Below are 23646 nucleotides of genomic sequence, written 5' to 3' on the forward strand. Positions count from 1 at the left end.
AGCCAATAAGCAGGAAAATCGTGCACAGTGATGTCAGTAATCCTACCAGAAACATAATCCACAGTGAAGAGGAAACCGCCTCTATGCCCCAGAAAAAATCTAGCAGTAGAGTGCCCAGCTACTTCGCGCCAACGGAGAAAAAATACACAACTGCATGACCAGACAGACAGAGAAATGGCGCTCACAAAGGCGACTTGCTCACATCCCTCAGAGACTTTAAAAAAAGAATTATGCACTGAATTGAAATGGGACATGGCGACCTCGATGGATCAACTAAAAGCAGATCTCCTGGACCGTATGGCATCCTTGCAACGAGAATTGGACTCTGTGGGCACCAGGGTCCTCAATGTGGAATCCAAGATGCAAGAACTTGACAAAAGCACCTCAGAAACCAGGGAAACGCTTCAAGAGCTTCGTTCACAACTACAGGCAGCATTTTTGAAAGGGGAAGACCTAGAAAACAAATCCCGACGGGATAACATAAGAATTCAGGACTTGGAGAAGGGAGCGGAGGGCCCAGACCTGGAGGCCTTTGTTAGTGGCCTGTTCGCAGAAGTACTGGGGCCGAGACATACAAAAATAAAAATCAAGAGAGCCCACAGAGTAGGCCAGCCGACACTAGGGGAAAACAGGTGCACGAGGGATGTCCTGGTCAAACTTCATTCCTTCAAAGTTAAAGAAGCAATTATGCAGGCGGCACAGAAAAAAAAACCAGTAACCTTCCAGACTTCACTTGCTTCCTATACCACGACCTAGCACAGGCTACTCTCCAGCAGCGCCAGCAATTCAGGCCAGTAACCGAGAAACTAAAAACAGACAACATTCGGTACAGATGGACTTACCCTTTCGGTCTTGCGTTTGAGCTCAACAACAAAACACGACACGTCACAGACTTGAAGGAAGCGATGGAACTCCTGGGAATGCTGCTGCTGGACCCAGAGATCAATAGCTATCAAGCGACGAGATCTGGTGCAGACACAAGAAAGAAGGATCCATGGCAAACACAACGGAGGGAGTGCAATCTGAAGAACTAGCAGACACAAGGACGATGGGAACTACTGAAAGAGACACCGTAAACACTGGTGAGATCGTGCCGAGTTTGAGTCTACGAGGGGGCTAGATGTGGGTAAGGAGCTATCACGAAACCCCCTCTCTACTTGGACGAGGTCAGGAGTGAGGTCCACACTTCCTAGAAAGAGCGTTTTAGTGGAGGCTCTCTGAGCTTGAACAGCAGTGATGTATAGAGACAGAAATGGTGGCGGGCACTGGACGAAGCGCCCGTCGAATGAATGCTAAGTACCTAACTCATAATGAGGGGGGAGGTCGCAGGATCCCTCACCATTTGTGGGTAATTTTTTCACAATTCATGTTTTTTTTTTTTTTTTTTTTTTCTTTTCTTGTCTGGGGAAGGAGGGACAGGCTCATTGTTCGTACACTAGAGAGGAGGTCCGGGTCTGGAGGGGACGTTCCGAGAGGCCAGAGGAGGGGGGCCAGGGAGGCCTGATCCTGGAACTCAACAGCAGGCACACAATAAGGGGACGAGGAGCAGGGAGAGGAGGGGCCCTTGGGGCTCCATAGCGTTAGCAGCCATGGTCTCTTTAGTATCATGGAATGTGCGAGGATTAAACTCGCTACTTAAGCGGCAGAAAGTATGGAAACACATCACTGACCAACAATTTGACGTAGTGGCGCTGCAAGAGACGCACCTGCAAAAGAAGGACATCCACAGACTAAAGCACAAGAGTTACCCCTTGATTTACCAATCTGCAGCACACACAAAACAAAACTGTGTGGCACTACTGTTCCGCGCAGCTATTAAATTCCAGCCCGAAGGGGTCAAATCCTATAAGGAGGGGAGAGTGGTCATAGTGAACGGCAGACTAAAAGGGAAACCCTGCTCATTCGTAGCGGCATGTGCACCAAACACTGGTCAACCCGCATTTTTAGACACCCTCTTGAACATAGTTGGGGGTTTTGCCGAAGGCCCAATAATCCTGATGGGAGACTTTACCCTCATATGGCACTCAGAACTAGATAGCTCACACTCACAGCACGCCCATACAGGTAGCTTTCCTAGGAATATTATAAAGATGATACATGATTTAAGATTGAGAGACGCCTGGAGGATGACACACCCTACTACAAAAGACTATTCATTTTACTCCCATGTGCACCGCACCTATTCACGTTTAGATTACATCAGGAATAGCTGGGTACTCTGCAAGATGCTAAGATCCACTCCATAACGATTTCCGATCATACGCCCACCTTGATATGCCTTCAATAGGAGCCCACCCCCGATTTTCCCCCACATCTATTACACGCGACAGGCTCCTCAGGGACGAGCTTAGAGAGGCAATTAATGAATTCTTTCAATTGAACCGCCCAGAAGACACCTCACCCCTAAATAACTGCAATTCCTTTAAAGCAGGACTTCGGGGCAAATGCTTCGAACTCAACTCTAGGTTAAACAAACAAAGAGTAAAACAGCGAATAGATCTAGAGACAGACTTAAGGGCAGTGGAACAGCTACATAAACAAGTGCCAACACGAGACACACACCGCAAATGAATGGCTCTAAAAGGGAAACTCACTGCTATATACACTAATAGAACGGAACTCGCACTCCTCCGTCTGCGTCATCTCTCATATGAACACAGTACCAAAATAGTGTCCCACCTAGTGAGACAGCTTAGGGTGAAACGAGAAAGGATGTATATAGGGGAGGATGAGCAATGGGGGGGGGGGCACCCTGCATGACAAATCCAAGGCGCGTCTTTTCGCGCAATTCTATGAGGGGTTTATCGCGCATCATCCACAGACACGGCGACCCAGAAGGCTTACCTTGACTCAGTGGCTCTCCCACAGGTGACTCAGGCCCAAAACGAGACGCTGAGTGCTCTTATAACTGACGAGGAGGTCCTGATAGCAATATCTGCACTGAAGCCTCACAAGTCCCTGGGGCCAGATGGCCTAACGGCCCAATTCTATAAGACAGCATAAATCAAGTCTCAACTGACCAGTCTGTTCAACCATATAGCCACCGAAGCAGAGGTGACGCCCTCGATGAAAAGCTCTAATCACTGTCATACCAAAAGCTGGGAAGGACCCACAACTTTGTTCATCCTACAGACCAATCATGCTTCTAAATGTAGATGCTATAGATGCAAAACTGTATTCAAAGATACTAGCAACAAGGTTAGAGGAAATAATGCCAGACTGATCCATCCGGATCAATCTGGATTCATCAAAGGCAGGCATACACACAACGTTTGTAGGGTTCTCCATTTGATAGAAAAAAAAAAACACTAGGTCCGGCGTGCTGGCGGTTCTGTTGGGCCTGGATGCAGAAAAGGCATTCAATAGGGTGGATTGGTCCTTCTTTTTTCGGGCCCTGGGGAAATTTAGATTAGGCAAAGCATTTATTAAAATGGCGATTTCAAACTATGCTCGCCCCACATCCAGATTAGTGCTGAACGGGGTGCGATCAAACATGTTATCCCTTAGCAGAGGGACAAGGCAGAGATGCCCCCTATCCCCGCTACTGTTTGCTCTTAACAAAGAGCCACTAGCTGCGCGGATCAGACCGACGAGGGAGATAAGCGGGATCCAATTTGGGTCGACAGAACACAAGATCTCATTGTTCGCGGACGATGTCCTGCTCACACTGTCTTCACCTCGTGCCTCATTGATGGCTCTCCAGAAAGAGCTACAGGTCTTCGAGGAGGTGGCAGGTTTCCACATCAACGTGCCCAAATCCTCCCTACTGAATTTTACACTGTCTGATAAGGAACTGGAATCCCTTCTTGCTGACTTCCCATACCACTGTGCCAAACATAATATCACCTATCAAGGAATCAAAATAATACCAAGGCTGAAAGGACTCTTTAAGGCCAACTTCACCCGCACTGCTCCATCAGGTACAGCAAGAACTGAAACGATGAAAACCTCTATACATATCCTGATTAGGCCGAATTCGCGTGATTAAGATGATCGTGCTCTAAAAATTCTTATATCTTTTTCAGGCCCTCCATATAACGGAGATTTTCTCCACAAGTTACGCATGCTCATCACACGATACAATACATTTAGCAGAATGGAAGGGCAAGACTTTCGCTCTACTCAGACGTCCCAGGAACACAGGAGGGGTTGCATTACCAGACTTGGAGCTATACTATAAAGCAGCACATCTATGGGTGATAGCTGAGTGGGCCCTGCAGGAGTCAGAGAAACGCTGGCTGCATATGGCTAGAGCAATAGTGGGGTATACTATTTGGGACTTGCTGTGAAAGCCCAGGAAGGACCGCTCTCGTAATGCTCATCTCAGCACGCCCACCCAGAAGACCCTGAATGTGTGAGATGCAGTAGTGGGTAGGGCGGATGGACATCTTTTCCCTCACCGCACACACTGATTCACTTTAACCCAGAGTTTCCACCAGCGCTCAACCTAGGCCCCTTTGAAGAATGGCGAAGGGGCAGATGCCTGCGGGTGTGTGACCTATTTCATGACTACGACTTTTTAACTTTGAGAGCTGTTGACGCGACTTTAATTTCCCTGCTTCCGAACACTTTCACTACCTCCAACTCAAGCATTGGGTCTTACAAACAGGTGTGCGAGAGGTGGCCACCAGGGAACTTACCCCGATAGAAAATTTTGTAAAGAGGGCGGGATCCTCAAAGGGAGTTATTTCATTTATATATGCACTCTTGCTCTCTACCACTACACTCCCCACAGCCTAGACATTATGGAGGGATATAGCAAAAAATAACCATTCTATAGAAATGAGGGAAGCACAATATTAAAGATACTTTACGACTGGTACCTACACCTAAGACTGACAAACATATACTCCCTGAGGTCTTGGATCTGTGTTGGAGAGGCTGCGGCCTACTAGGAGACTTCAAGCACATTTGGCTGGAATGCCCCGCTATCAAACCCTTCTGGACAGAAATCTTAGCCCAAATTAAAGAAATCCTAGATTACCCAATCCCTACCACATTGCGGTTTGCTTTATTGGGAGTAATAGATGAGACCCAAGAACACCAGACAAAAGGGGACCAAGCGATTCTGTGGGTGTGTCTCGGAGCAGCCAAACTAGCAATAGCGGCAGCCTGAAAGAAAAAAAAAAAAAACAGCCCTGACTCAATGGCAAGCGCGACTATGGAAAGCACTCATAATATAACGAATGGCAGACATTTTAGAGAAATTAAAAAATGTTGAGGCCAGCTGGGGCCCGTTAGTCTCATCTAGGTGTATACCAATGACTACATGCCCCCCCCCCCCACAATTAGAGCACTTCATCTCTTCCAGTTTTAAGGATGGATGAGCGCTCAGGGCAGCTCCCTGTAGACAGATGGACAGGTCTTCTCATACATATACCATTCATTCACACACACACTTCACAGGCGGGAGCGGCCAATGGGAGGCCTTCCCCTCTCTGGGCACCGAAGAAAGCCCCCGACATCTGACACCCCATCCATTGCCTTGCCTCCTCCTTTAATTTCTTTTTCTTGACACCAAGTCACGGTTGACGGGAGGCAGTTGGGTTAGGGTGGGTGTGGGATGGGGGTAGTGGTGGAATTCTTAGCGTTTATGTTACTTGTATTGGAAAATTGTGCACTAAAAAATGCGGATATATGTAGGATTGCTTCCCAGACTGAAATTCAACTGTAATCGTACAATGACTTCAACTTGACTAATGGGACAGATGTAATGCACTATACTGTAAGTTTTCTTGTTCTTTGATTTCGAAAATGCTCAATAAAAAGAACTTCAACAAAAGAAAAACTACACCCAAAAGAATATAAATTTCCTCTTGCTAGCAGGGTCTTAGAGGGTCCAGACAGACTGTTGGGGATTTAGGGGACAGAGTGTATCTTGATACCAGGACAGGCCAGCACCCAGGAGGCTTTCAGTCCCCCTACCATTTCCATACGGTAGATTGAGCTAAATCTAATCCATCCACAGGGGAGCAAAAGACTGTTGGGGCTTTATTGGGTGGGGGGGATGGTTAAATACTGGGACGGGCCCGCCATTAACCCTTTTAAAACATATCTATCTCCGGTATTCAGTAGGTGTTTTAGACACCCTCCTGGGGGTGGGGTGATCAGACTCGATTTGCCATTTCCAGGGGGCAAAAAGAATGTTGGGCCATAAGGAGTGGGTGCACGACCTAATGCCGGAATGGGCCACCTCTATCCCATCCTTTTATTTTTCAAAATAATCCCTGGCGTCTAGTGGGATTGATGTGGAGAGACATCTCATTCTGAGACCACGTGACTTGTCTGGAGATGATCCATATGGGCTTTCCTCTCAAAAGGCAGTTTTCATGGAAAGGCATACCCCTTAATAGATTGTTTTACTCACACCACCAGGGGAAGGCATGGGTTGCTGCTAAAATAAGCATATGGACATCCTCCTATTTGCCCAAGCATGGGCACCAGTGATTCTCTAGGCATTACTGAATAGGTCACATGTGAAGAGGGGCATATTAATACATTATGCCATGGAGCCCATTCTCCAAGGAAACACTTGTGCTTTTAGTGTCCAATACAGCCCACAGATAATGAATGGACTAGGATGGAGTTGATATGGACTCTAAATGAGGGACCTGTAGCACAAGGAAGTAAAGAATATTCACTGTTAGCTGGAACAGCTGCTGTACATTAATCTGCTCCTGCTTACATGTGCTACCACAACTGTCATTCTTTGAAGAGAAAAACAAACAAACTTTGAAGCAGTTTTCAGACCAAATGGCAGTTTTTGTGGTGGAAGTGGTTGTTTCCTACCTGGAATTTCAAAAGCCTGTAATGTTTCAGTGCTACTGGAATTAAAAATATTCACCCTGAAGATCAATGGCACATAACCAATCCCCTAGATGGAATTATGGATACATTTGATGGAGAATTAACATCTTGAATTGCTCTTTCTTCATTACCCTTTACTTATGGTAAGGTCAAGACTGAGTCTCAGATTGCTCTTGGGTCCTTCTTTTGAATCAGAAAATAATGGAAATCCTTTCACTTTCCTTTTAAGTCTAGCTACAGAGAAGCGTTAGCGGTCTGAAACACCTCATGTCATTAATTCTTCAACTTATGCAAAGACAAAACAAAAAGGCAAGATAGAAAGAGCATCCTCTCCATGCTATCTGGATCTGCTGAAGACCGAATCCTGGCACCTCAGATCTTCCTATCTGCCTGAAGACAGATCTTCTGTCCTCAAGAGTTGATCTTCACATCCTGACACATAACTCAGATTCATAAAGAAGAGAAACATTTTCCTTCCACAGGTTGGACATTTAACAATAAGATGTAGCTTTCTGTTGATAATGGAAAATGTATTCAATTGGAAAATGACTGAAAAAAACACGCAATCACTCCATCCTAAAAGACAAAGTTGAATGAAACTGTAAAGGCTTTGACAGATTTAGTTGTAGGCAAAGGCAGGAAATGCTGGGCTGAATGCTATAGGATTCGGACTTTAGAAGCCAGAAAAAAGAAATGAGCAACTGCCACTAACAGGACATGGTGGTATGCTGGTGGAATGTGCCTCTTTATAGGAATAGTGCAGTGGCTGTTTTAAAAAATGGATTGTCAAAGGGTTTTGTCACTCTTTAAAAAATTGCAAGTGTTTTCAAGAATATTTTGCAAGCTTTTTATAAAGAAAAATAATTACATTAGATGAACATTGCATTATACTAGGCAGACAACAGGCAAACCGGTTTATTAAAAAATGGTGTTCGAAAAAAGTATTTATTTGAGGTATTGCATTAAAGTGATGTGGTATCCAGGGTGTGGACTGCAGTAATCAAGAGAGATGTCATCAAAGAGGGAATGGAGGAGTCATTTCATAGTGTTGCAAACCTGCATCACTTGTGTGCACCGTGAGTACTCTGCTTTTGAAATCTAGTTAACACGCCACTAGAGGGAATTACCAGGTTTTAACTTCCTGGTTGTAATAGTGAAGGTTCTCGGTGCACTTCTTCGGGCGCAGTATCTCACACATAAAACAATGTCATCACTTTCTCACTGGGAGTCAAGTCGGCATCGCCACTATTATTCTGTCTTCTTAGTGTCAACACCACGCCATTCCCAGCATGTTTCATCAACATACCATAACAGAACCAGTATTAATTATTGTAACACAAAAGCTAATACCAGAGTAATTTTGTCATACAGATAGACAATTCTGATACGTCAGAGCAGGTTTTGTTGTTTTCATTTAAGATTTTCCCTTGAAGAAGGTACATCAGTCCCGAAATGCATTGGGCCTTTTTTATTTGAAGATGCATTTGGAAATTCTATGGAATGTTATACCCTTGTTCTGTTGAAATGTTTTTACAAACATAATTCGTTGTCAATATTTCACATTGCATATAGAATGTTTGTGAAGATAAACAATTCTACTATGATTATATATAAGTGTTGTTGATTGCTTTAAATGTTGGTTTGATATGTAGCCACATCGCCCATATAGTACCCAAGTAGTGCACTCCTTGTCCAAGTTGCGTTGTACAACTTGGCCTCTATTACTTGCAAACTGCCATCCTACCATAGGCTGCCTTTTTTAAGTGTAAGGCTATTTCATCTTCTACTGGTAATGTTGCTGCCAAAAAGGAGTGTGAACTCTTTGAAGACATAATTATTAGCTTGTTGCTCTAGTGTGCGGCTTGTGAAACTGCTTATCAAGACAAGCCCTCTTCAGAATACCAGTGCATTTCACAGCACGTCAGCCAACTAACACATTTATTGCAAAAAGGATGATCGTAAGTCTGCATGGCTTAACTAGGAACAAGCACATGGACATCCCATGAAACTGTCCATAAGCTCCCAAATCATGAATATTGCCAGCAGACTAACATAGGTAGTACGGACAGTCATCTGCAAACATCTATGTAGACCCCCACAGACAACTGGTATGCTTGCCAAGGAAAACGAATGCACCAGCAGTCTCCATGGATGTGGTCAACATGTCATTAACATTCTAGTCTACAATGTGGGCTCTCCTTTTTTCCGAAAAATCTAACGGAAGCGTGCAGACGAATACTGCTTCCATTCTGGTGTGACAATCAAGAGTATAGCTTTGCTTCATACATCATGAAAAGTAGTCCCTCTTCAGGTGAACTATACTTCTTCAGTAGGCATGGTGTCACTGCCTTGATCACAGCTAGTATTAGGAGGATGTCTTAGACTGATTCCGGTGATTTGGATGGGACACAGTGAAAGACTTTTTAGAAATGACAGCTGACTTCTCTGGGCATAGGCACTTGGATGCTAAGTTTAACTCCACCCCTGGTGAACAGATAGAATCCTCAAAAGGAAAGGTTTCTTATGGAGTGACAGACAGCAGGATGGAAATATGTGAAACATAAGTCTTTCAGAGATGAAAAATTATTTTAAAAAAAAAAAAGAATCTAAGATGTGAAGTGAAGGCAAAACAGCATACCGAATAATCCCGGCAGAAAAAGCAGAACATAAAAGTCCACTGCACTGGCAAGTTTATTCGGTTGGCATTGTTGAGCTCACTCAATGTAGGCAACTTCTCTTATGTTGCATATTACCATTAGAGAACAAAGTTTAGCTTGTACAGCGCTCATCTACGCTTTTGAGTGACATGATATAGAAAGCTTAAGAATAAAATAATACATTTTATATACTACATCAGGATGCTGTATACAGATGCACTTCACCTCATTTGTCTTGTCAACCTAGGTGCTAAATCAAACGGTGGGATAGGCTTCACAAGGTTGCAACAATAGACAAACAGGTTCTCCATGAATTTTCCCCAAAGGAAGAGCTGCTGGGTAGTCTCAGAAACAAATTGTATTGGATTACCTTTTGTGTATTTTCTCCTCAAGGGTTTTAGCACAAAAGGCTCTGATCTCGAAGTCCACACCACATGCCTGGAGGAGAAGACAGCAGTTAATAAGGTAGGAACATTTTATTTCTGTTCTTGTAGAGTTTACTTTCTTGCAGAAAAAAGAGTAAGCATTGGCTCCAGTCTCCCATGAGAACTGTAAAAACAGCACAGTCTAGTAAGTGTTTAGAAAAAGTATTTATTTCAGTACCCGCAGTTACCCGTTTCAAATTAGGATAAACAACAGAGCTCACATTGTGGCCAGACTACCTACATTTAATGGTTTACGGTTTCCCTTTTTGACACCCTTGTCTACCCACAAAGATTTTTCAATTGCTTGTCCTATCTTCGATATGGTGTTCTCTTTTCATTGTGCTCTAAGAATTTTACACAGTTAATGTTCCTACCTTGCCTGTGTCCTCCGGTCCAGGCTGCAAAGTAACTGAACATGGCAAGTTCTGGGGAATCTAGAAAGAAACAATACAAGTCATCATGTTTTGGTGAACTGAAAAGTCCAGCATATGCAAACTACTCAATTGTAACAGTTTTGCTGCCTGATAACTGACAAAAACTCAGATGATGCGCAATGTGCTGACATTGTGGTTGTGTCTCAACTGCGTGCACAATTTTGTGATTTAAAAATAAATTACTCAATAAATAATGTGCACCTTACCCTGGCAGTGGGTAGAATGAACTTCCCTATGAAATCAACACATAATCTAAGCCTTAGCACCATATTCAGACTGATTATGAAGAGACTCACATAGTAACATGTTGTGATCAAGGCCCTTTTGAGGCACAACACATAGGTTCTGTAGTTCCACTAACAAAAGGGCCAACCATAGCCCACAAAGTGTACATTTCTTTTGAAAAACTGGCGTGTGTTGTGTGTGTTTGTAAGTTGTAAAGCTGCAAAACCTGTACTACTGATAAGTCACTTGTGTCTTCTGTACCATAGATTAATTGGATTAGCAGTCTGGTCATAGAGTCTGATGACATGAAGTAGAAATTAAAATAAATTCATAAATAAGGCTATGGTCACTCTAGCATACTGTCAACAAACAGCATCTAGACAATGTTTTTGAATTGTGTGTAATGTACTCTTTCCATAATCCCTTGAGTAGCTTAATTAAGCTGTGCCACCCATGTAAGGTTTCTGGCCATGCCTGTTAGTTTACCCAGACAAGCATGCAAACTGCACAGAAGGAGCTCCTATTTAAACCTTTCTGAGGCATCAGAGCTTCGCTTCGATGTCAGGGTGACACCCAAAGTATACTCCTTTTTTAAGGAGTGGCTACTGGCATTTATATCCTTCCATGGGAAACAATTCTAATCGGAATTTGGGGAGGCCGATGGTGCTGGCGATGAGCTTTTGTGTTAGAGGCCAGGATATTTTTTACCTGTATCCCTGGGGGGAGGAGGAGGGGTGAAGAGGAGGGGAACGGGACCATGTAAAAGGTCTGATATGTGCCAAGAGTGGGAAGCTGGGTTTCTGTTGCTGCAACCCCCCCCCCCCCCCCCCATTTTTTGCAAGATTTCTGGTGCACTTTGACTTGATGTGCCCTGGGTCACTTACAATCAGGTTCCCAGGGACTGTGATATTTCCCAAAACTGTAACTTGTACCCCCAATTGGCATCTCTCTGGCCACATTACAGTCCCTTGTAAACAGTACCATGGGTACAAAGGGCACTGTGACTAGGGAAGGCCTCTAAGGGCTGCAGCACATATTGGGCCACCCTTAGAGGTCCTGTACCTTAGCACACACCCACTGCCATTGCAGGCTGGGTGTTTTGGTGCAGAGAAAAGTGAAGAGTCAACATGGCAACTGTGGGCCATGCCTGGACACACTGCCTAAGACACCCCTCTAGCTGGGTGCACTATACCACTGGTGAGGGCACAGTTGCGTGAGCACTGTACCGCTACAGTGTCTAAGTCCATTTTTAGGCATTGTAGGTGCAGTAAAGCCAAAAAGAGTTTATGGTTTGGGCGTTTGTCATTACGAACTCCACAGAACCATAATGGCTTTACTGAACTCTGGGAAGTTAGGTATCAAATTGCTCAGCATAATAAACCCACACTGATGCCAGTGTAGGATTTATTATACCATGCACTCAGAGGGCATCTTAGAGATGCCCCCTTAAAAACGACCAGCCTCTGGTGGGTTCCCTGACTTGTAAACACCAGCCTGCCACCATGAGACATTTTTCTGGACCCCTGAGATGGGAGCCCTCGCTCCCTGAGCCCAGAAACAAAGCCTTTCGTGGGCAGAGGTGATCACACCTCCCCCAGGTCAGGAAGTGCCATCTGTGGCAGGAAGCTTCAAAGGCCTTGATGCATTTGTAATGCGACACATAGCCTGTCCTGCTATCAGGAGCGGGCCCCCTTCCGGTCTCCCCTCCTTTTCAGCAGGAAGACAGGCAGGACATTAGCACAGCTCTGAAGGTGTGCAAAACTCTGCCAACCCCACCCCTCAGTGCACACCATCTTGCAGATGGCAGGCACTCTCCAATCAGGATTAGGGATTGTGCCCACTCCCCCCACATGGGGTGAGCACACCAAGGGTGTAGTCACCCTAAGGTCAGAAGCCCATTGTGAGAAAGTGCCATATTTCTTGCATGGTATGTCCCCACTATTTGCTGAATTGCTGATGTACTTTGACTGAGTGTGCCCTTGGCTCCTGCCAATCAGGTACCTAGGGCCTATGTCCCTTCCCTAAAACTGTGTTGAAGCCTAAACCTAATTGGCATCTCAGGCCAAATGTCAGCCCCTGGTATATGGTACACTAGGTACCCAGGGCCTTGTGACCAGAAAAGGCCCCTAAGGGCTGCAGCACTTATTGTGCCACCCTTAGAGGCCCTGTACCCTGACACATACACACTGCCCATGTAGGCTGAGTGTCTGGGTGCAGAACAAAACAGAGTCGACATGGCACACATCCCTGTGTGCCATGCCCACAAAACACCATGCCCAGGCATACTTCAGCCACCCCTCTAGCTGGGTGCCCTATGCCAGTGGTGTGGGTACAGGTGCATGAGCCCTGTGCCCCTACAGGACCCGGGTCAATTCCTGGGCACTGTAAGTGCAGTGGTGCCATTTAAGAGTATATGGTGCTGGGAGATCGTCAACATGAACTCCACAGCACCATTTTTTTAAAAAAAACCTTTATTATTCACAGTTTCATCATCCTATAGCATACATTCACCATCTAAGGCGTTGAATCAGTTATACAATAAGCACATGGTTCCAGACAGTATGACACAGCCATTCAGCCGGCAACCCAGGGGTCCGGCGGCGTTGTACGTGTTGGCATTATCACAGGAATCAGGTGTGCGCTTTGTTAAACAGCAGGTCTATGTTGTTTTTTGGTGGTTTATCGTGGTGTTCCTTATTCGTGATATCAGCGACAAAGGATGGCGCTATAGTCCAGCCCGCATCGCGGTTAACTCCGTTGCCACTCAGGTCTCTATCTGGAGTCGTGTAGGACACCGTGGTTAACCTCAAGCGTAAAGGCCTTCGGTCAGTACAGCGTCAGTGTCGTGCTCGCAGTGCGGGCCGGAGCGCGGCAAGAACGTTTCGGTATAGCTCACTGAGACATAGATGCTAACGTTTAGATCCGGCGAATCCTGTCTACAGCTTCGCCGTTCGAGTCCATGTGCAGGCTACGTGGCGCGCCTCCGTCCCCCCGGCGCTACACCCCTCAAGCCGCTGATTATCGGGGTACGCCTGATATTCAATACAGTGTGCTCTTGTCAAGATCTTGCTGCTCGCTCTGGGCGTACCCGTACCTGTTAGGGTGTGTGCATCATCGCTGCTCTGCTGTCAGTAAGCGGGGCGCACTAAGTAGAGTAGCGCTTCGGGGACGCCTGACAACGCATCCACCGTCTGTTATCTGTGATTAGGTAGGAGTCCGGTCAGGGAACTCGACCAGTAAACAAACTGTCCCCTGCGCTTATGCGGCGATAGGGGGAGTAGGGGTTAGGTTTATAAATTCAAACAGAATCAAGGGGGAGGGGGGGGAGGAGATCATCCTGTGTTAGAGCGGGGGGGGGGCGAGCAGCCGCCGAGCGGGGCGCAGCGGAACCGCGCGGTACACGCGGGCAGCAGCGGGCCGGGGGAGGGAGGGGAGGGGGCTTCCTGGCAGGTTGGGGTCTCAATGCGCCAACGCCCACAACCTTTTTCCTGGTGCATAGGGTGCTCCGCTGTGTTGGGGAGGTAGCAGCAGGGCAGGGTGAAGCAGTCGTGCCTTCCCGTCTGGGCCCTCAGCTAGGCATTGTGCGTGGTGCTTCGGATCATGGGAGCAGTGTTCGCTGGGTAACTCCACAGCACCATGATGGCTACACTGAAGACTGAAGTTTGGTATCAAACTTCTCAGCACATTAAACCCGCACTGATGCCAGTGTGGGATTTAATGAACAATGCACGACAGAGGGCATCTTAGAGATGCTCCCTGAACCTAAACCTACAATCCATGTCTTGTCTGAGGGGCTGCCTAGGCTGGCACACAGCAGACATGTTGCTGGACCCCTGGGTAGAGAGCCATCCGCTCTCCTGGGCCTGCAACAATGCACATCCTGGGCGAGGTGCTAGGTCTCCTCCTTCAGGATGGGCAGGGGAAGCTTCAAAGGCATGCTGCCTTTGTGAGCTTCTCCAGGCCACTTGCTGTACTCAGCAACTGGCCCCTACTGGTTCTGGCCCCCACACTGGTGGGAAGACTGGCCGGAAACCCCAAAGAAGGAAAGGGGGTGTGCCAGCCTCTGCCAACCCCACCCCTCAGGTGGGGGAGGCGAGGTGAAGCACATCTCCAGGCCCTCGCCATCTTGAAGATGGGAAGCCCTGCCCAATCAGGACTAGGCTACTGCTCCCCTCCCACAGGAGAGTGGCAGGATAGAGGGTGTGCCCACCCCCGGGCAGGGACCCAGTGGTCCCTGCCCTTTACCTACCTGTAACACCCCTAAATTTAGTATTTAGGGGCACCTAAACCTTCCTTCCTCAGATCCAGATTCCGAAACAACAAAGAAGATCAAGAATCAAGAAGACCTGCAGTGCACTTGCTAACAAGAGGAAGACACCAACTGCTTTGGCCCCAGCCCTACCGGCCTGTCGACCCTCGAACCTGCTCCTGCTAAATCCCGGTATCTCCCGTGGCCAGCAAGCTCACACACCCGGAGGACCTGGCTACCTTGTGACTCTAAGCATCTGGGACTCCCACGAGCAGTGGTACTGCTCAAAGCAAGTAACTGACCCATGGCATCAGCCAGGAACCGCGAACACTGCACACTGCACCCGCCAAGCCTGGCCTGTGCTGGAGTGGACAAAGACCACGAGGACGTCCCCCCGGCAACTGTGCCCCCGAATCCAGCACCCAAGGACCCAACTCGACGCTCCTGACGACACCTGCAGCCTCAGAACCAGGGACCCCTCCAACCGCGACCAGCAGAGGGTAAGTTTTCCCGACAGCAAAAGGTACCCCTGCAACCGGCGCCCTGCGCCCCATGTGCCCAACTCCTGGGTACCTACTTATTCTCCAACTACCCAACTTACCTCTCGAAGTGGTGGTCGCACCTGAAGAATCTTCGTCCCTGAGCTTGCAGCCTTTGTTCGTTCTTGAGCTTCTCCATTGCAATCCATTGAGCGCCAGACGGCTCAAAAGCACCCTGCACCCAGCCGCCCGAGTGGCCCTGGCAGTGTAACCACTACTCCTACCTGCTTCCCCATTTGCCCTGAGCAAGTGACCAGGAGCCCAGCCCCACAGCCGCGTGGCCTGCTAGCCAGCAGCCACCAACCAAGGGCTCCCTGCCTCCCATAGGATAACATTGGGCCTAACTCACTCTGCACCCGGCTGCCCCTGTGCCGCTGAGGGTGTAACAACTGTACTTACCTGACCCTGGGAGATCCCCGAGTCTATGCCCAGAACCTTAACTCTGCCAGTCGAGTACTTACCCAAAAGCCGATAACTCTCTTTTCTTCCATAGGGTAACATTGACTGGTTTCACTTGGAAATTCTTCTAAGTGTGGAGTTTCTAAACTTTAAAATATTCACCTAAAATCAACTGAGTAACGAAAACGAAAATACTCACCTGCTATCAGGAGAGATCCTAGTGCTGGATCTTGGTGCCCAGCACTGACCCTGAAAAGTAATTACAACCATACTTACAGCTAACCCAACTTTCTTCCATAGGGAACCAGTGACTGTTTTTCTGTGAAATTTCTTCTAAGTGTCGATTTTTGCAAACTACAAATATTCTTTAAAAATCGCACCAAATTTGAAAACGTAATTACTTACCTGTTTTAGATAGATGTCCCAGCGCTAAACCTAGGAGTCCAGCACTGTTTTACAAAAGTAACGAGAACATACTTTACCTGCAACTTGAATTTCCTTCCATAGGATAACATTGCCTGGTTTTTGCTGAAAAAGTTTCTAAGTGTCGATTTTGCAAACTTACAAATATTCGTTAAAAATCGCCTGTATAACCAAACCACATTCTTTCAAATGTTTACAGGTGTTGCACCAGTGCTGGATCCAGGATCCAACACTAAGTTAGAAAAAGTAACAATAACCCCACTTACCTGCCAAGTGAATTTCCTCCCATAGGATAACATTGGTGATTCTATGTGAAAAAGTTTCCAAGTGTAAACTTTAAAAATACAAAAATATTGCTTAAAAATCACAACTGTAACCAAGACGCTTTTACTCAATTGTTTACAGGAACTGTCCCAGGACTGAATACAGGATCCAGTCCTGTGGTTAAAAAAGTAATCCTTAAAGTAACTAATTGCATTTAACTAGAAATTCCTATTGAGCTCAATGTATTATTGTGTTTGAAATTGTGTTGCCTATTGCAACCACTGTAACTGTTATATTAAAAAGTCTATTGCCTATTGAAAAGTATTTATCTAAAGCATCTCATTCTGAGAAAGTATATTTTGAAACCTATTGTTGGTTCTAAAATAAAACAACTATATATTTTTATACAAAAACCATTGGCCTAGAGTTCAATTCTTGAGTGTGTGAGACCATTTGCTGACTGAGTGTGTAGAACAAATGCTTTACACTGTCCTCCAATACTGCCTTACTGCTCGACCAAGCTACCACTTTGTGCACACTGTACCTATTTGGGAACAGTATATAGAGAGCCACTTTCCTACACCCATTGGCTACTGACCTCAGGACCCCTAAACCCCCCGCGCCCCCCAAATACTATATATAGCAGGCAGCCATGAACCAAGAAGACAGATTCCCACAACCTATGAATAAGGACGAAACAAGACACCGAGCAGAAGAGGCTACAAAGATCATCTGACTTGGCCCCAGACCTACCGGCCCGTCTTCAGTTTCCAGAGATCCTGCGCCAAATGTCGCCTTATCCTGCAGCCAGCGACCTCCAGAAACTCGGGCAGGACTAACTGCCATCCACAAAGACAGGATCTCCTGTGAACAGTAGCTCTGTTCAAAAGAAACAGCCAAGAAAGACTCCAAGCCTGCTGGAGACAAAGAAACCCAACGCCTGGAACCGGCACTGCACCCGAAGCCTACGGCTCGCATCCGGGTGGCCCACCGGACCCAGCAAGGTCCCCCAGCACTCCAGAGTCCATGTCCACCATGGGTTGACCCCTCCAGTACTCCCCAACGTCACCTGCAGCCTCTGCACTGAGAAGCCCCCCCAACCGCAAGTGGCCTGGTAAGGTGAACTCCAACCTAAAAAGACACCCCTGCATCCAGCCACCCTACGCCCCAGAGAAGAGACCCCGAGGTGTACCTATGTCCCCAAGCCCTCCAACTTACCTTCCCAGCAGTTGGTTCCTTCCGGGTGTCTTCCTGGACCGAGCCTGCAGTCAAAATCCAATACCGTCAACTCCCATTAAAAACAATGGGGCACCTGTAGCCAAAACCCTGCACCCGCCGCCCCTGTGGATGCACCTTGTGTGCTAAACTGGATCCCCCTTTGCCCAGAGCTTAAGTCCTGGAGCTTTGCTCCCACAACCTTGTGGTCTGCTCGTGAGCAGCCGCCAACTGGAGGCCTCCTATCCCCTGTTGTTTAACATTGGGATGCAGCACTCTGCACTGGGCCGCCCTAGTGCTGCTGAGGGTGTTCTGAGAGAGCATCCTCGAACCTGGGGGAAACCTGCTTCTAACCCCAGAATACCAACTCCCATAAATAAGTACTTACCTGTAAACCGTTAACTTCATTTCCTTCCATAGGACTGCATGTGGAGTTGGTTTGCATGAAACACTACAACTGCAAATGTACTAAAAGTGAATTACTTATCTTTTATCTAGGAAATGTCTCAGTGTGATATCTTGGCATAGCACACTGATTAGCAAAAGTCACTTAAAAAGTAATCCAAAAAGTAACATGCACAGTAATCTGTAAAGTAACTAAAAACTAATTTCAAACTGTTGACTTACCTGTAATTCAACCAACTATATTTGAGCCTGCATTCAACTGTAAATGACTGCATAAGATTTTGCAAAGTATTATTTCACTTACCTGCACCAGACTTGGCTAAAATTGTTTAGGTCTGACAAGTGTTCTCCCACAGCTACTGGTGTGTTTCTGACCGCCAACAGGACAATCAGAACCACTGGTGGAACAGGATCCACCACTCAAAGCATTGGCATCAGCTTGAGCGGTGTCAGAGGAAACTTGTGCTCCATCAGAAGTACTAACACTTACCTCCGGTGCACCCACCATACCGCTGTTATGAACAGATGCATCATCAAAATCTAACCACAAGTCTGAGTTGGTACTGGTCACTCTGACTCGAGCGTTGTCAAGTATTTTACCATTATGGCTACATAACGCCAGTCTACTCATGTGCCAAATCTTCCCATCATGTAGTCTTACGGAATTACAATGAATTTAACAAATGTGTAAAGGGCAAGGGTATCTGCTCTCTCCCTTCCTGGTTTTTGTTTTCCAACAGAACTTTTACCCAGACACTACACTCGAACTGTCTTCTTCTTGTGCCATATTTTGTATCGTACCAATCCCTGTAAGTATTCTGTGCCAAACTTATTTTCTTACGCACACACTCAGGTGACCACTTCACCTGTTGTAGAACCTGGCATACAGCCTAAGTCTTTGCTGAGTGCTAACCTCCCTCTCATCATTGTGGACGGGCTGTTCCTAGTAATCATGCTTGCGGTAATCCTGTATGACCAAATAAGCTTGCAAAGCTCACTTTCCCACCTCATATTACCACACCTTGAAAGATGAATGCTACCTTTGAGTACTCTATTAAAGCATTCAATTAAACCAGTCCTTTCGAGATGATAAACAGATGTGGTGAAATATTTGATGCAATCCCATCCTCATCGCCACTTTAGAAATGTAGAATACAATTCAATGTGGTTCGAAAAGAAGTTTATTGCAATCAAGCCCCAGACACGTCTGGTACAGGTCAAGGTCAACGGAATAATCATCAGCAACCGTTTTATAACTGTCAGCTGGGGAATGTGGTGTGATACGAATTGCCAACGAGGTGGGGAATGAGTGATACGTCACAAAGGAACATTTGCATGTAAACACATCATCACAACAGAAGTATGCCTCTTACATGTTTAGTAAAGGTTTACACACGTGTAAGAGTTGGAACCCATTGTATTCCCCATAGGTGTGCTTTTCAAGATGTTGGTATCCTTTGTGCAAGGCTAAAGTTTGTTTTTCTGGACATGCTAGGCAGCAGGTACACATCTTCTGTCCCCTTACGTCTTCATCAGGTGCATCTAGTTTTGAGTAAGGCAGCTATCCCAGATCCTATGTGAAGTTCAGCTTCGCCCTAGTACAGTGAAACCCAACCCCTCCCTTATTTCTTGTGTCACAATACACATCCCAAGCTGGGCCAGCCCGAATTGGTCCCGGGGGTCACCAGGGAAGTCAGCCTCTACTACTGTGGAAATATACTTCTTGACAACTGGAGGAGCCGTGGGACATTTTAAAAATACAGGTGAAATGACTGGCTGCAGGCATGTCACCTTCACCACCAGAGATGTGGGTTTTTTGGCCTCTCAATCAGTAATGTTAAACTTATTCAACGCTTCACTTGACACCTGTGCCCTAACATCAGAAGGGAAGAACAGTCAGGATTGAAACGTGTTCCCACCTTTTCCCAGACTGTGCTCAGTAAAGGGATGTCTATTGTGCTTGACCTATGCAGAGAAGCTGGATCTCACCTGCCAGGAGGAGTGACTGCTTCGCAGAAAGTGAGTCAGCCAAACTGACTGCAAGATCTTTAGTAAGGACATCTTGATGAACTGAGGCTGCCAAAGAGCCAGAAGATTGCCCCAGCATAACGGAGGCATCACAAATGTTGCAATGGCAGTCTGCTCTATGCAAGCTAAACCCAAGCCAAGAGGAGAACACGAAGGTTTGCTAAAGGAAGGTGGTGCAAGGATGGAAGTATGAGCAGTTCCTTACCATCACCCTATTTGGTGTGCCGACTTTGTCAGGGTCCACTAAAGCTCCATTAAACAGAGCCTAGCAATGGTTTTACAAATTTTAACTCCTGAGGACTCCCAAAGAAGAAAATGCTTTAGAAATCAAAATTACTGTATGGAAAATGCCATAAGGGGAAAGAGAAAAAAATCTCCAAAGCAAAGACAGGCATTAAAAACCTTTAGGAGAACGCTTCATAGGAGTACCCTTTTCTACAAAAATTAAGATGAAATATGACAGAAGCTAGTGATACGGAACTTTCTCACAATGGAGTATTATGGACCAATGGAGTACTCAGATTTCTTAATGGAGCAGTGCCAAAGGAATATGCTACTTACCCTGTAAGCATCTATTCATAGCGTGTAGTGCCATGGAGTCATATGCTTAGCATACTCTGCCATCTAGTGTTGGGCATGGACAATTACAAGTAGTTTTTCTTCTAACATTTCTTTGAGTCACGAGGTATAGCAACGACTCCTATTGTCTGCATTGCGCAGGTTCCTCGGCTCCTTTGTTATATTGTTTTTTAGCTCATCGAGTGAGAATTAGAAAAGGGAGAAGTATAACGACAGAGAAGATAAGCATGGAAGTGAATGTTAGAATAATGTAGAAAATGTTACTAAATAAGTATATACTTTTACCAAAAGCGGACAGGTAGGAGGGTGGGTGCATATGAATCTAAGGCACTACACGCCTCAAATAGATACTTATGCTTACAGGGTAACATATTCCATTCATAGCATGTGTTGGCCGTAGATACATATGCTTACTTCGAATGTGAAGCAGTGCTCCTCATAAGCAGTGGTTAGCTATTGGTTGAGGTAAATGTTTGAAAGTGTTTGTAATACAGCTTGACCCACTCCCACTTGTTGATTAGCTAGGACATCGGCACAATAGTGTTTTGTGAACGGATGTGGGTTATTCCATGTAACTGTCTTACAAATATCCTCCATTGGGATGTTCCCTAAAAAAAAATACATCGAGGCACCTGTTTTTCCATGTGGAGTGAGCTCCAGGAGTTACACTTAGAACTATTTTTGCTTTGAGGTAGCAAGTTTGAATATACCTCACTATACATCTGCTATTAAATCCGGTTTGGGGAAGAAAACCGGTAACTCAACTATTTGGCTTGTATGAAAAGCTGATACTACCTTTGGCAAAAACGTAGGGCTAGAACGAGGTACTAATTTAGTTGGAAGCATCTGAAAGAAAGGCTTCTCTAACGTAATGCTTGCAACTCACTTATTCTTCTAAGAGAAGTAATGCCTACTAAAAAGGCCTCTTTCCATGTGAGCAACAGTGGTTCTCATGAATGAAGTGGTTCAAAAAGGTGGACCAATTAGGCTTGTGAGCACAATATTGAGATTCCAGACCGGCGCTGTTGGGGTAGAAGGTGGGATGGCTCTTTTTTTTATCCTACCATAAATGCCTTAATTACTGGAATTTTACATTGTGACGTACGTAGCATGTTTTGCATGTAAGCAGCTAGAGATATTAAATATAACCTGACTGAAGTAGAAGCAAGTCCTTCTTGCTATAAATGAAAAAGATAACCAATAAGGTCTGGTACTGTTGGTGATAGTGGTTATATTTGTTTGTCTAAAACAGTAGAGCACACATCTTTTCCATTTTGCCGCATGGAAAGCTTGTGTTGTTGGTCTACGTGCTTGTTTGAGAGTGTTCAAACGTTCTTGTGTCAGAATAAGGTGTTCAAAGATCTCAGGAATCAAATTGACAGATTGAGTTGTGCAGGATTGGGTGCATTATTTTGCCCTGATTCTGAGATAGTTGATGCGGTCAGAGATGCAATTTCTTGTGTGGCACTACTGATAGTTGCAGTAGGGTTGAGTCCCATGCCTGTCGCACCCATGTTGGGGACAGTAGGATGAGTGTGAGGGATGTTTGAGTTAGCTTTTGCACCATGTGTGGGAGAGGGGGAAAAGAGTAAGCAAATATCCCAAAACAATTGATCTATACAGCATTGACTTTGGCTTGGTGGTAAGGAAACCTGGAGAAGAATTTTTCACATTTTGCATTGTTTTTTGTGAAAAATAGGTTTATTTCTTGGGTTTCTGGGTCAGAGCACATCTGGTATTGGGGTGGACAATGACTTCATAGAATATGCTCAGCAGAACACATCAGCAGGTGCACGAGTGGGAAATCCACACGATTTTCCTACACTCACACTTCCAACTGCATTGTGAGGTCTGGGCTGATCCGTTCCCATGATCTCTTCTTCAAAGGATTTCTTCTTCTTTCAAAGTGTCTGTAAACTTTTGCCCCTACTTTTCCAGTTTTGGGGTGAATAAATATCGTTTTTGTCCCTAACTTAATTTGTCTTGAAGCTTTTCAAGAATTGGTTGTGATGAGTGCTGTTTAGGCTCTGACACTGTCTTTGTGGATTAGGACGTTGATGTTATTTTTGGTCACTAAATTATATTAGTCCCAGGTAAAGCTTTTGATGAGTCTTGTTTCAGCGCCAGAGGAGTCTTGGGAAGTTTTGATACCGGAGGTGTCTTGGAATACTTTGGCATCGAAGGCGTTTAGGATACCACTGGTGCCTATTTTGGCTACACCGCCTTGCGGTGTGTGGATTCTGCTTTTTTTCAGTGCCAGCACAGCCGAAAAACATTTCTATTTGTAAAATGTAATCCGTTATATTTTTCTTTAATAGATCTAGATTATATTTTTGCAACTCTTACTATAAGATGCAGTTTCTCGCTTCGCTGTATGTTTTATGTATGGCGGTATATAATTACCTTGTAGGTATTTATATATGTGTGTGTGTAGATATATATATATATATATATATATACACACATGTATGTGTGTGTGTGTAGATATATATATATATATATATATATATATATGTGTGTGTGTGTTTATGTAGATATATATGTGTGTGTGTGTGTGCGCGCGCGCGCGCGTGTGCGCGCGCTATATAGATTTTGACATTTTATCAATACTTGTAGCACATTAGATTCATATCTGTATAAGTGCCATCTTTCCATCTCTATGAGATATTATGATGTTATTATTATTTTAAAGCTTATAAAGCGCATGGTTACTCCAACGGAGTGTCCCCATGCTAAGACATCACAATCCATGACACCAAAGCCCAATCCCCCCCCCCCCCTCCCCAGAGGCCACTGGCCCCAGCAATGTGATAACTTCGCGACCGCAGCGCTTAACACCAATCCCACGGAGATGACTGAAAGAACCAATTTTTAAGATTTTTACGAAACATTGCTTCAGATGAATACATCCTCAGTTCCATAGGTAGGTTATTCCAGGCCTAAGCCACGAGAAAACCTAAGCATCTACCTCCCGAACGTGCCTTTTGAACTTTTGGC

The 23646-nt window shown here is 45.5% G+C and overlaps 1 protein-coding gene across 1 annotated transcript in view; it reads right to left on the reverse strand.

Moving 5' to 3' along the window:
* The window catches only part of ARRB2 (arrestin beta 2), a 347548-nt gene that overhangs the window by 103215 nt on the left and 220687 nt on the right, over positions 1-23646 (reverse strand). Inside the window, exons 6-7 of the mRNA XM_085638335.1 lie at positions 10264-10323; positions 9835-9902 (exon numbers count right to left, since the gene is read on the reverse strand). Of these exons, the coding sequence (XP_085494461.1) occupies positions 9835-9902; positions 10264-10323 (128 nt within the window). The remainder of the gene's footprint in view (positions 1-9834; positions 9903-10263; positions 10324-23646) is intronic.

The sequence above is a fragment of the Triturus cristatus genome, chromosome 12 (assembly GCF_964204655.1).
Source record: "Triturus cristatus chromosome 12, aTriCri1.1, whole genome shotgun sequence".
NCBI classification, from domain to species: Eukaryota; Metazoa; Chordata; class Amphibia; order Caudata; family Salamandridae; genus Triturus; species Triturus cristatus.